The 13,855-nt window shown below is 36.5% G+C and overlaps 1 protein-coding gene across 1 annotated transcript in view; it reads left to right on the top strand.

Annotated features, from left to right (window-relative positions):
* TMEM131 (transmembrane protein 131) overlaps positions 1 to 13,855 on the top strand; it is a 94,539-nt gene that overhangs the window by 25,788 nt on the left and 54,896 nt on the right. Inside the window, exons 3-4 of the mRNA XM_082278246.1 lie at positions 5,612 to 5,652; positions 12,190 to 12,258. Coding sequence (XP_082134372.1) covers positions 5,612 to 5,652; positions 12,190 to 12,258 — 110 coding nt within the window. The remainder of the gene's footprint in view (positions 1 to 5,611; positions 5,653 to 12,189; positions 12,259 to 13,855) is intronic.

Raw genomic sequence — 13,855 nt, forward strand, 5'->3', positions numbered from 1 at the left:
AGCTGACTTGATGGCCTCTGGAGCTTTCTTTCCCATATGTGTGATTTTATAAAGGAGTAAGAGCCATCTTAGTTCATTGCCATTGCTTGTGAGCAGCTGAAGTTCTTCTGCTTCTTGTACTGGAAGAATTGCCATCCCCAGGCTTTAGATAAAAATAATTGGTGCCCAGGAGTGACTGTTGCAAAGCCAGTGTCGGTAGCATGTGTTGCATCAGCAACAGTCAACTGATGTTTTTGTTTCCTTATGTGAGTTTGAGTCATGAAAGACCATGACAAGAATGACTTCAGTCCACTTCCAGCTACCTTTCAGATTACAGCATTCATTTTTTCATTACCTGAAGCAAGATATTCCTCATTAATTATGTTTCTTTTAATTATGCTAATTATTATCATAGAGCTCATGAGTGCAACAATGAAGATTTAAGCTGCCATCTATGTATCACTTTTGTAGCTCTCTCAACATTTAGTTGCAAGCAGCACATACCTTTTTTTACAAAAAGGGACCAGCCTTACTATGAAATAGCAAGATGTAAAATGTTCTGAGTCTTTCAAACTGCAACAGTCTTTTAAATTGGTGTGGATACTCTCTTTTGTAGGAATGCAGAAAACTTTGGTTGTTGAGAATTTTGTTAACATTAAAGAAATATACTTGGTGTCTGGGAAACCCCAGATCTTGACTAAGAGGGTCTGCCTCCTTGCTTTGCCCCCACCATCATTGTTGAAGACTTCTGAGCTCTAGTTTAGTTGCTTAAACATAGGTAACCAGTGCTATTTGAGATGTCCTGGACTGTCCTGGGCATCTACCCTGGCAGATATGGCACAGGGCGTAGGAGAAACCATGTCCTTCTGGATGTCACTCTGAGACCAGGCAGGCTGCCCTAGGACATTTATCTCAAGTGGCAGCAGATGCCTATGTTTAGATGACTGAATGTAGTGCTAGGTAATATGACCTCTTACCAAGAAGTGGAGAATAGCTATTATAACAAATTGGTGAGACATTAAAATTAACTTGGTGGTTGTGATTGTTTGTTTGTTTGGTGGGATTTTTTGTTTTTATGTTCTGGATGAAGTTAGCAACCCTGGGTATTTCTTTAGAGACAGCTTCAGGCTGTAAAGTATGGATTTTGATTCTCCATCTATGCAAGATTATTGTCTGGTGTCTTCCACAATTATACTGAGTCTTTAAGGTGTACTTTGAGGTACAGATTCTCTGTGAAATCTGTCTTGAGAATATAAGCCTGTGGAGGGAAACGATTCTTAAGTCTTGAAACCATGGTGTTGGCTGACTGCCTGCCTTCAAATTTTCTAGCTCACTGTGTGCAAGTTTTCTCAAGATCTTTATACTGAAATCCTCTTGGTTTATAGTTTAATCCTTTCAGGGTTATGTAAGAGATTAAATTAAGGCATGATACTGTTAGTAGCAACAGCCTAAATGTTATATGCTGTCTTTAAATTAAAAAAAATATATATTTAAAAAGTATCATCTATCTTCAAGGCTTGAACACAGCCTTTTGGGCAGAAGGATCATAGATACTGCCCAGTAATGGTAAAAGGGGTGATTTTTCCCTCTCTCTCTTTTTTCCCACTCCGTTGTATATTTCTACTGTTTCTTTTGTGCTGACCTTAGGTTTTGTTGTTAGGGATTTGGATTGGGAAATTAATCCAATTGAGGAGGTTTTTTTCCTGTAACTTATCTTATTATATATCTTGAAATATTAGTAGTGTGCACATGCATTGTGCTTCCTGATCATTACAATATTTTGTTATTTGTAATGCTTCTCCAACACAGATAAGATCTAATAAATGTTTCATATAAATCATATCTTGCTAATTCTGCTCTTTTACAATGTATCCTTTATGGAAGAAAAGACAAAGCTGTATTTTTAAAGAGCATAATTTTATTTCTCTTTACCTGATAAACCAACAGTATTAAACAAAACATACACATTAAATAGTGGTTTTGCTTTACTTCCTGGCAGTTTTGTGCAGTCACGCAGGAAAAATAGCAGGCCAGACTGCAGTACAATAGGTCCAGAATTATACTTGAAGATCAACTTAAAAACAAAAAAGCCAACCAAAAAAACCCCAAACAAACAAAAACATATTTAGGATTTGTAACTGAATACAGTTGTATGTTTTTGTTTACTGCATGACTTGAAAGATTGACATGTAATAAAAATGAGTGGTAATTATAGAAGCTGCCACATGAGATTTATTTTTGGTTTACTTCCATGATGCTATGGTTGCTGAAGCTGGTATGCTACTTCTTTGCTCTTGATTGACCCTGATCCAAAAAACAAAAAATCCCAGCAAAATCCACACAACAAAATACCCGCAAAAACAATCAAACAAACCAAAAAGCAAACAGCTCCTGCTCAAAAAACAGAAAATGTCATTTAAATGAATTTATAATGCTGCTTGTGTTTAATGGACATCTGTAAGCAAAAAACAGGCTTTTCCTTTTAAACATGAATCTTTGATGGGTTTTTGCTCTTGAATATATCTCAGAAATACCAGTCTTATCAGAGTGATTTGTAATTTTATACCTGATCTACAGATATTTGACTTAATATTTTCATAGCAAATGTGTAATTTCAGAACATCGGGGAAAACCTTGGGTGTGCAGTCAGATAATTCAACTCCTAACAGTTAACTACAGCCATGGCAATGTAGTAGTTGCACTTTTGTCAGTTATGTGTATTTCCATTTGTTTCTGCATTTTTCTGGAGTTAAATTTGATCTCCACTGCCCTCTGTCTAAAAGTTGGCCTGGGTGGGGTCTTAGGCTGAGTCTTACATTAAGGTATTGACAGCCAATTATGATACTTAAGAGTACATATAACTAACAACTTAATAGAACATGCTGTCTTGTTAGAGCCAAAGCTAGTTGTCAAGGATGGGACAGTGCTGGTAATGGCTATTTTAGTTGCCCTGTCATAGGATCTGAACCTGTTAGCTCCATCATCTGACTGTCAGGTAACTGCTGGTAACTTAATTATGTGCTTTAGTTACGTTTTGAAAGAAAAAAACCCTTTGTTGGTGAAAGAAAGATTTTATTTAATTCTAGTGATTAATGTGCTTTCAAGGACATTGGTAAGGATTACAGGGTTTTATATATGGCTTTATATATCTGTTAATTTCACAGAGTAAGTTTGGTTGTTGTCATTTAACCCCAGCTGGAAGCTTAGCCCCGAACAGCTGCTTGCTCTGTTTCCCTCAGGGGATGGGATAGGGAAAGGAAATCTGAAGAGTAAAAGAGAGAAAACTCATGGGATAAGATAAAGACACTAAGATAAAGCAAAATAAAGAAATCACAGAATTATAATTACAGAATATTTTGAGCTGTAAGGGGCCCACAAGGATCAACAAGTCAAACTACTAGCCCCACACAGGACAGCCCCAAGATTCACACCATGTGCTTGAGAGTGTTGTCCAAACACTTCTTAAATGCCTATTTCAGTGCCAAACCATCGTCTGGGTGAAGAACCTTTTCCTAATACCCAATCTAAACCTTCCCAGACACATGCTGTCACAGAAGTCATATACCCACTGTCCTTGTTTCAACCCGTAAGTTTTCTCATGGTTGAATTGAGAAAATAATGTGTGGCAGTTTAGAACTGGAAGATCTGCCTTTGTCATTCCAGTCTGAGGAAAATACAAGGTATGGAAAGAGATCTGTCTTTTTCTGTTTATTTCTTTAGATTTCAGAGCTAATTAACTTGTTAGGCAGTACTTCCTAGAAAGTTTCAGATAGAAAACATTTTGTACCTTAAGCATTCATCACTTAACTAAAACTATTTTAAATTTCTTCCTTCTTCATTTTAATTGACTTTCTCTTACAACCTGTTGTAAATTGTTTCAGAGTAGTATTTACCTGTATCTTACTGGAAATAGAAAATGGAGTGTGACACTGGGAGTTAAGAAGCTGAACTAAAAGCTTATGAGTATATGAGTAGTATACCTTTGCTGGGAAGACTTGGAAAGATGTGTAAGCTTTTTTTTCCTGTTCATTAAAATAATGGTGTTTTAATGAAGAATAAGAAATTGACTGTTCTCCTAATTACAGTACAAATGTCATAAGTAAGTTTAAAGGAAAGCTTGCTGGCGTTGAAATTACAATAACATAAAACAACTTAGCTTGTTTTTTAGTCTTTTCTTCACTGAGGAAAAACTGCACTGATTATTTTGTACTGTGAAGTGTAATTTCATGTAAGCCCCTTCCTGTAATAACCCTTTAGCAAGGCAGTCTAGCTATCTATATCAGAGGTTTTAAACCAAAAAAATCTGATGAATGCTCTGTGTTGCCTTTCAAGTTACAAATAGATTAGCTTTGTTTTACAATGGTAAATAATACCCTTCCAGTTTTCTTTAGTTTGTTGCAAATTGGAGGGTGAGTAAACCAAATAACTTCATTCTGAATCTGGAACACCTCTTAGATTTACAATCCAGAATTGATCCTTGACACGAATCAAACATTAATGTTTGTCGACTCAGTGATTTAATAGGAGTAATTATAAAATTTTCAAAAAGTGTCTCCAAATAGCAAAATTAAAGTTCCTCTAATAATAAAATCTATATTTTAAGCAAAGATCATTTTTAAGAAACTATTTTAAAAAATAATTTTGGCTTAGAAAAAACCAAAGAAATAAAGTGTAATTTGTAGCGGAACTAGAAATCAGCGAAGTGTCCAGCAAAGGGACTTGATTTTTTGTTCTGAAATGAGACACAAGTTTGCATTCCCATTGCAAACAAGTGCTATCCTTGTGCTAGAGGTGAACTGGGTCTGATGAGCCAAGGTGCACTATAGACTTTATCAGACCTGTGAGCTTTCTTCCCACGCTCAGGAGATAAATATTTAGCTTGGCCATGACATGTTTTTAACAGGACAACTGAAATCCTCAGTTTGATCACCAAACCCTGTGGGAAGACAGTTTTCCAAGTCCGCTGTGTTTTAACATGGAGCTGTATCAGAAGGGCATTCCATATGCAGGCTTCTAAACCAGTTGGTATTTCTTAGGCAAGAGTAAACTAATTGGAAATCCCTAGACAACCTAACCTCCTTGTTTTCAGGTAATTAACTGTAATGTCCAGCAGAGTTGAAGGAAGTGTATGAATTATAGAGGCTAGAAGATCATTAGCAGAGAAGGAGATGATGTTTCCTAGTCAGATGGAGATTATAACCTTCTTTGTTTTCTAGGTGTTAAATTATATCAATGACATAATTGCTGAACTGTTTCTTGTTCTGTATGCTTTTCTTTGTAGTTTGTTTCTTACATCTATGCTAGGTTTTTCTTTTGTTTCATATAGTGTTTTTATTTCCTGGACTTTTTCCTTCTCTCAGTTTTTAGGTTGTTAAGTTGCTGCTTGTTTTATAGTTTGTGGGCATTCGTACCACTGGAACTGACCGCAGTTCTTGTCCAGGGCCAAACTTAATTTCTTTAATTGGAAAAAAAACAATTTACATTTTCTGCTCCAGTTCAGAACTTCTTTTGTCTTTCAAGCTCTGATTTACTAACTTGTTGCAGTTGCCAGGTTGTTAGGTTGGGGTTTTTTGCCTGCTGGAGGTAAAATGCTGTTGGTGTTTTAAATTTAATTTTTTTTTTTCTTTTACAGACTGAGACAACTTTAGGCCTCAGTTCATATCAACAGAAAAGGTAAGCATCTTTCTTAAAGTTTAATACAGACTTTAATTGTAAGGTTTGTGATACTTTTCATAAGAGTAATAAAGGTTTAGTGTAAAAAAGATCAAATACAAACCATGTGATTTTTTTTTTTCAATTATTTTTCTCATACAGAGGAAATGAAACTAAAACGTGAGGTAGTTTTTAGTACTGAACAGCTAAATCATAGAATGGTTTGGGTTGGAAGGGACCTTAAAGATAAGCTAGTTCCATCCTTCTGCCATGGGCAAGGTTCCTGTCCCTCAATATCCTATCAGTAAGGAATTCCTTCCTAATATCTCATCTAAACCTTCCCTCTTTCAGTTTAAAGCCCTTTCTTCCTCGTCCTATCACTAAATGACCTTGTGAAAAGTCCCTCTTCACCTCTCTTGTAAACCATATTAGGTACTGGAAGGTGCTCTAGTGTCATGTCAGAGCCTTCTCCTTCAGGCTGAGCAGCCCCAACTCTCCCAGCCTGTCTTTGTAGGAGAGGTGCTTTGTCCCTCTGATCATCTTCGTGGCCCTTCATGAGGAAGAAGCTTCACATGTGGAATAAAAAACTGAAGAATTCTTTAATTCCTTTTGTAATGTATATCACAGAGCAATTCTGTGTAATTAAACTCAGAGCTCTGCTTGTAGATTTCTTTAAAAATCATTTTACTGTAGTTTCTTTTATTGAGGAGAAAGTGGGTTTGTTTGCCTGCTTCAAAAGTTGTTGGTGTCCTTTTGAAGAAAAGTTTGATGTTATTTTTGATAGATTCTTCCCCACATTCCTTTTTCCCATCATAGAATCATTAAGATTGGAAAAGACCTCCAAGATCACCAAGTCCAGCCTTCAGCCAAGTGCCACCATGCCCGCTAAACTATATCATAAAGTTCTACATCTGCTTGTTTTGTGATCATGATGTCACCTCTTCCCTAGGGAGGCTGTTCCAGTGCTTAACCACATGATGATTTTTTTTCCAAATATCCAACTTGAATCTCCCCTGGCACAGCTTGAGGCCATTTACTCTTGTTCTGTCTCTGGTTGTCTGGGAGAAGAGTCTCACCCCTTACATGGCTGCATTCTCCTTTCAGGTAGTTGTAGAGAGCTGTGAGGTCACCTCTGAGCCTCCTTTTCTCTAGACTATAAAACCCATGACTCTGTCTTGTCCTCTCCTGTCCTGAAGACATAATCTGTTACTGAAGAGCTTGCCATGTATAATATCTGAGAAGGAAAATAAGTGGCCTCTTTTTACCCTGGTCCCTGATTTTTCTCTAGAGAATCATCAGATACTCTTGTTTGTTTAATGAGTGCATTGAACAGTAACAATGAAGCTTATTTCTTGTACAGTAGCATTCAACAAAGTCATAGTGCATTTTCAGTAAATACAGCTATGTTTTTTCCACAACCTGTTTTCTGTTCCTTTTCAGGAAATCTAGTAAAAGACTTTTCCATTTCTGATGAGTTTCTGTTTTACTGTGTGTATAGTTGCTTAATTGCAGGCTTAAGATCCTTCTTTTTGCAAGTTTTGAAAAACCTATGAAATCTCCAGCTGTGGTCAGGAATGCAAACTCACTATGTGCTGCAGTATGTCAGTCAGATTGCAAGTATGAGAACATGAATTTTTAGGAATGACAATTGAACTAAAGATAACAATGATTAGTGTATTTCTATGTCTTGGATAGAGCCATACTTTATTGATATTTTTTAAATGGAATAGTATCTTGTTTAAATCATCAAGTCTCAATGGCAGAAAGGAAGTGCCTATATTGGCATCCACGCATTAGGTGCAATATTTTTGTTTCCCAGAAAACAATTGGATTTGGTGGTTCTTGAGATTGAGGCCATTGACTGGATTGCCTACAGGATTTTTAATTTTAATTTCTCAGCTAAGAGGATTGTTTTCTGTATTGGAAACTTAAGTGTTCTGGAGTGTGTTATATTAAAACACTGGTTTAGATATCTGAAAACAAATAGTCCATTCCACTTAGGAACGCTGGCCTATTTGAAGTTCAGACACAATGTGATGAAGGTCTGTATCACAAGCTCTCTGATACCATGTTACATAGTAAATACCAAATTTGCTTTCTGTTTTTCTCTCTCACTGCTGTTATTAGTTTTGCATGACTCTTTCCTTTTTTTCTGTGATTTTTTTCAATGGCATTGCTAAAAGCAATATTTAATTTCTCTAGATGACTTGTCTTTGCTTGTCCTTATTAGAGATTATAATATCTTCTTGGTATAGCTTGCCGATATTTTTTCCCTATTTAGACAGTTTATTCAGTTCTCTGATCTACTTTTTAGCACTAATTGGAAGGAGGGAAATGAACTAGCAATTTAATTTGTTTTGTTCATGCCCATGGTCAGGTTACAGTGCATCTATTCAAGCTTCTCCCTGTTCTTTCCCCAGACACTCCCCTTTGGGAATTGTTAGCTTTGAACTTTGTCTGGTATGAGTGTGTTTTCCTGATACAGGGTTAATGTTGACATATCTGAGCCAGCTACTATCTGGGTAGCCTGTTAAAAAAAATTGTTGCTCGTATTTTTATTCATCGGCCTTTATAGCAACAGGTACTGCCAGATACTGGAGTGGTTCCATTGTTCGGTGGGAGTTCACTTTCTCACTGAACCTGTGATTAATACCCATATTTCTAAAAAAATTTTAGTTTTTAAAATTAAAATATCTTTTCTGATATATGCAGCTCAGCCTTATTTTTAAATATTGAAAAGTTGTGGATGCACTCAGGTTACTTACAGAACATTCTTGGTAAAAAGTCTGCAGTGGCTCTTTCGAGGATTCTGGCACAAAAAGTACCCACTGTGAAGTATTTGCCAATTTGTCATTTTAAAGGTTCACATAGTTATTTTTAGATATGCTTTAATTTGATTTTGTGGTAATGGAAATAAAGTAGCAGCTTTCTAAGAGTTCATGTTGCTAAAAAAAATCATGAGATCACTTGCTGTTTCACAGCTTAATTCTGCTGTCTTTATTTCTTTACAATTTATGGCACAAGAGAGGAAATAAAACCCTTTAAACAACAGCTAAACTAATGTGGGAAAAATAAATGTGGAGTATGCTTAGATTTGAATTTTCTGCCATAGTAATTAAAGATGTTACAGATAAGATTCCACAGAGCACATAACTCCTCCAGAAATCCCAGAACAGCTAGAAAGGTAAGGTGAGGATACAGAGACACAGTTGCTGCCCAACTTTGCAGAAATCTTTAAATACTGTATGTGAAAAGCATTTTCTTCATCTCCAAGTGCAAAGATGTGCATTGGTTATCTAAAATTGGGTGCCTAGTACTCTGATAAACAGCAAAGCATTATGGAAGTACTGAAGAATGTCCTTAAGACAGAAGAATATTGTGGCTCAGCACAGATGGATACCCATTATCAGCTACAGTGTTTGCAGGCATTGCTATTTTGACCATGTTTATGACAGCATTTGTGACTAACACTATTGAGACATGAAGTTGCACATCAGTAAATTGCATCTGGTAGTAGGTTGCTTCTGGGTAGCAGCAGAACCTTAGTCAGTAGTTGAGGTAAATGCCCACTCAAATATAGCATGGATGGAACAGGGAGGATAATGATCCTGCTGAGGGACTGAGTGTAGTTCACTCTCAAGTCTCATTTTTAAAATCAAAATTCTTGCAGAAGGAAAAAGGTATTGAGAATATTTAAATCATGGGTTCAGGTGACACCTGGCCAGTTCTTAGTCTGCCGATGCTTGTTGGCAGGTATTAGCAGTCCTTTCTTCCAGATGCAACTTTTCTTTTTTGTGTTGTTCTTCTTGTCTTTAAAAGTTAGAAAACTTGGAGGGGTAGGGAAAGAAAAATGTTTAAATTGTGATATAAGACCGGGAGCCATATTTCTACATGCATACAATAGTAATTAACTTCATGTTGTTATGCTGTAAAGTTGCCCTACCCATGGGTGTATCCAGCATTCGGTGAGCAAATGCCCAGCAGAGCAGACATTATAATCATTTCCTAGTCTGCTGCAAGTTGACTCCTGTTGGGCCCTTTAGTAGGCAAAGTTTGTGAATCCCAATATTGCTTGTTCCTGTTTGAATCTTATTATAGTTGTTACTTTTGTTATCATAGTTGGCATTCATTATGATGTCGCTGCCTTTACCAAAGTTTAACCATTTTAAATTTTTTGTTGTCCAGCTGACTTTCCAGGATAATATAGTTCTGTGGCATGAGAAAATGTTGCCTAAATTTTACACGTATGTGGAGAATTGAGTATGTCCTGATTGTTCAAGTTAGACCAAGTTACTCTTTACAGTATTTTCAATGCATTTGAAATAAAGACTTTTTTAATATACTTTTGTAAAGATTGTAAATATTTTTAACATTTTTCTATAAAAAGAATTGATACGTCATTCTACCAATTATTACCAATACAAAAGAGGTGCTGTCTGACTGTTCAGGGTTTTAATTTTGGAAGAAATTGACAGAATTATTTTTAAGATCACTTTGAGTGGTTTCTGTTTAGCACTACCTTGACAATGGAGGTACAAGAGCTTTTTGACCTTTTTAATTTAGAAATGCACTCTAAACGGTTTTTAAAATTAGACTCTAAACTCTGGAGACATACAATTCACTCGTTTTATCCTTACGAAACATAACTGCTCGTATAGTTTTCCAGTTGTATTCTCCTGTGTCCAGTGTCTCTGTAAACTTCATATTGTTGAGCATTTGTTCTATGGTTTGAGGTTTGACTTTAGCTGAGAAGGTGTACCTAAGCACTCTCTTATTTGACAACTGTAATGTGTCACAGCTGCACTTAAGAGTAGCAAGAATTTTAGGGTTTTTTTTAAGATCTGAATACAGTTTTTCCTCTTGGCATTTTCTTATATCTTCACTTCTGTTGTACTGTGATCTGCACACACATGGCATATGTACACACACATATTTAAGTATATATTAAGGCTGACTGGATGTACTAAGCCCACTCCTGTCCTGATAGTGTTTTATTACTTTTATGTGGACAAAGTCTTTTTTAGTGACTAGGCTCTGTAGCATTGAAGATGTTTTGACATCCAAACATAGAGAGCTGGAAATTGATTAGCATGCTGTCTATTATACTTGAAGTATGAAGTTTCAGTTGTGGAGTTTTAGAGTGAGTCTTTGAGACATTGTAATTTTATTTAAAAAGCTTTTGATTTGATTTTGATTGAAGGATACAATTAAGATTTCCTAGCCTATTCTTAAACTTTTACTCCTGTAAATAGCTTCCTTGTTGAAGTGGTTCTGGAGTATGGAAGGACATCTGAATTTTGGCAATAATTAGTTTTCCTGGAATTGCACTGGATGGAATTGGATTGATCTTAGTTCAAGGCCCCAGCTTTCATAAGACAAGCCACATGTGCATGTCCCATTTCCTAGCTGCTCCTTCTTGTTGAGGCAGAACTGTGTAGTTCTGGGTAGAGAACTGGGTATGTGGAGTAGCTTTCCTTACCCAGGACAAGTGGCTCCAGCTCTGTCTTTGGGCATCTAGGATTGATACAAAGTCAGAAAGCAGTGATCTAAAACAAGAATGCTGTTTTAATATCAGAAGAAAAAGCATTTGAAGAAATAAAAGAGGCTGTTGGTCTTGCCATTCAGGAGCCATTGATCATCTTCTATTCTTTAGCCTTCCCTGTTTATTTTTTTAATGTTGTCTCCCTGTTTTGTTTTTTGTATGAATAGGATTTTTACTTGGCTCAAAATAAAGTGTTTCAGTTACAAAGATGCTTAACTGTGGTCACAGTAACATCATTCTGAATAATAAAAAATGTTTCAGTCAATGAAACTGCTTTGTATTTTTTACTTACAAGTTTTGTTGTGGGTTAACTATTGTGCTCTGTATAACTATACTGATAAAATAAGGAATAATAGAGAATGCTTCCAGATACTTTGTTGACTTCACTGTTAGATTGTGTGAGTGCTATTTAAGTTTTGGTCTTCATCTACTAGAATTCTCCTAAAGAGATGCCAGTGGGGGGTTAGTATAGGCAAAGCTAAGGAATGTTTCCAGAGCAGAGTCACTGTCTCCTGGATATTGCAAGTTTTGAACAGTATTGGCTGTTTTCTCACATGGCCTCAGTACCATCAAATGGATCCAGGATTTTTTTATGTACTAGTACAGAAGTAACTGGAGAAACTCAGGGATGTGTATGTAAATTACTGTTACACATTGGACAATATCCAAAACGTCTTTCATAGCAATGTTTGGATATTGCAATGAAAGATGATGTAAACCTGTTTAGTGTGTTGCTTCACTCAGCCATCATTATATAAACGAGAGGTTTACGCTTCAGTTATGTCCATTTTCAAGATATCTGCTCTTGCATAATCTTTCTTGGAGACACCACATAAACATGTTATAAAATTACGGTATTCTGACTAGACAAGTTTGTTTTGTTGTTTCTTCTTTTGAATTAGTTGCTTTGCTAGTATTAATGAATATTGTGCTAAGAAAGCACTGTTTGAGGTGGGAAGGGAGCAAAAATGTGTCATTTAGTAGTATATTTTACAGCATTTCAATTTTTCTTGCAGTGTATCCCTGTATCGGGGAAATTGCCGACCTCTCCGGTTTGAGCCACCAATGCTGGACTTCCATGAACAGTAAGTTGAAAAAGTTGAAAAGTCTTTTGATCTGCTTAGTTATACAAATTTAAAGAAAACCAACCAAGCAAACAAAAAAAACCCAAAAAACCCGAAAAAACCAACAAAAAAACCCCCACCAAAAACAGACAAACAAACAAAGCCCCAAAATAAAAACCAAACAAACAAAAAAACCCCCCACCCACCACAAAAACCAAACAACAAGCAAAACCCCAGAAAACAAATAGGAACAACATTTAAAGCTGATGGAGAAGGTTGTATACATAGATTGCATTAACAGATTGTGTGATTGACCTACAGAGAGATGCTGTACTCAGTCTTAAGCGGCATGTAGCGACCTGTCAACTGCCGTGGTTTTGATTATGTAGGTACTTGTACTTTTTAGGTACTTGTACAGCTGCTCTGCAGAGTGGGCAGTTTTAAGTCTGGAACATGATGTCCTGAGGTGAGATTACCTTTCTGCTTGAATGTAACCCACGTCAGGGAGCAGGTACCCTAGCATACCAGTTTTACTGTTGCTTTGGTGGCAAAGAAACTGACGGTGGATCTCCAATTATTAGAACAGTAATGTTGAGTTGTGAAAATACAGCCTCAACGAGACCAAATAGCCTCCAGGAACCTAGCTCCATGCTCTCTACTTTGCAGCTGGTTGCTGTTTCCACTAAACAAAAGGGAGGAGGAAGGAAATTAAACATTTCATCAATGTACCTGTTTGTAATCAGTTCCTCTGAGAATTACATCAGTGTTAACTCGTCTTACCATTACCTGATTATTGTGTATAGGTAGCTCCAGTCCCTCTTCTTCCCAACAGTCAAAATTGGTTCTGGTGTTCATAGAGCCTCTTTGTATGATTGATACTTTGACTAATGTAAACTGCAGTAAAGCCATTTCAAACATTTTGTTACCAGTTCAGCCTGGAAGAATGAAAACAGCCCAGGTGTGCCTCAGCACAGCATTGCTTCCCCCATCCTCAGCCAGTACTGCTGCTGCATGAAAGGCTGTTTCATTTACAGAGAAGCCACAGATAATTAATAAAAAGATAGTACTCTTTCCTGTTGGAAAGAGTGTTGTACAGTGTGGTGACTACAGAGTTGTGCAAGGAAGCTCCTGTGTATTGACATGGTATATACTTGTGTCTTTCTGAAAGAAGAGAAGCTGTAACTGTACATTGTTTGCAGAGTAGCTTTCCAGAAATAACCTCTATACAAAAAAACCCCAATGTAAATGTCACTAAATAACAAAGCTGTATGAAAATGCCTCATTTTACAGAACTTATTTGTACTCAGCCTAACAAAATTGTGGCTTTACTTCTGGTAACAGACAGAATAAGTCACTCTGCCCTCTCTTCCTTTTTGCTTCAGAATTTCCTTTAGTTTTTAATATTGTGTGGTTTTGTTGTTTTTCTTCCTAATGTCAGTAACTGGTCCTAGGTAAGAGAATACTGGGTTTCTAAACTGAATAGCAAAATACGTAGTGGTAAACCCTACTCTACTGCATCTCTGCTGTAAGAAAATTAGGTTATAGTTAATAAATTATTTCAGTGAGTGCAGTACAAATTCAAACTTGTAGAGCAGTGTGCTTTTAGTTAGCGTTACTG

The sequence above is a fragment of the Coloeus monedula genome (assembly GCF_965178545.1).
Source record: "Coloeus monedula genome assembly, chromosome: 3".
NCBI classification, from domain to species: domain Eukaryota; kingdom Metazoa; phylum Chordata; class Aves; order Passeriformes; family Corvidae; genus Coloeus; species Coloeus monedula.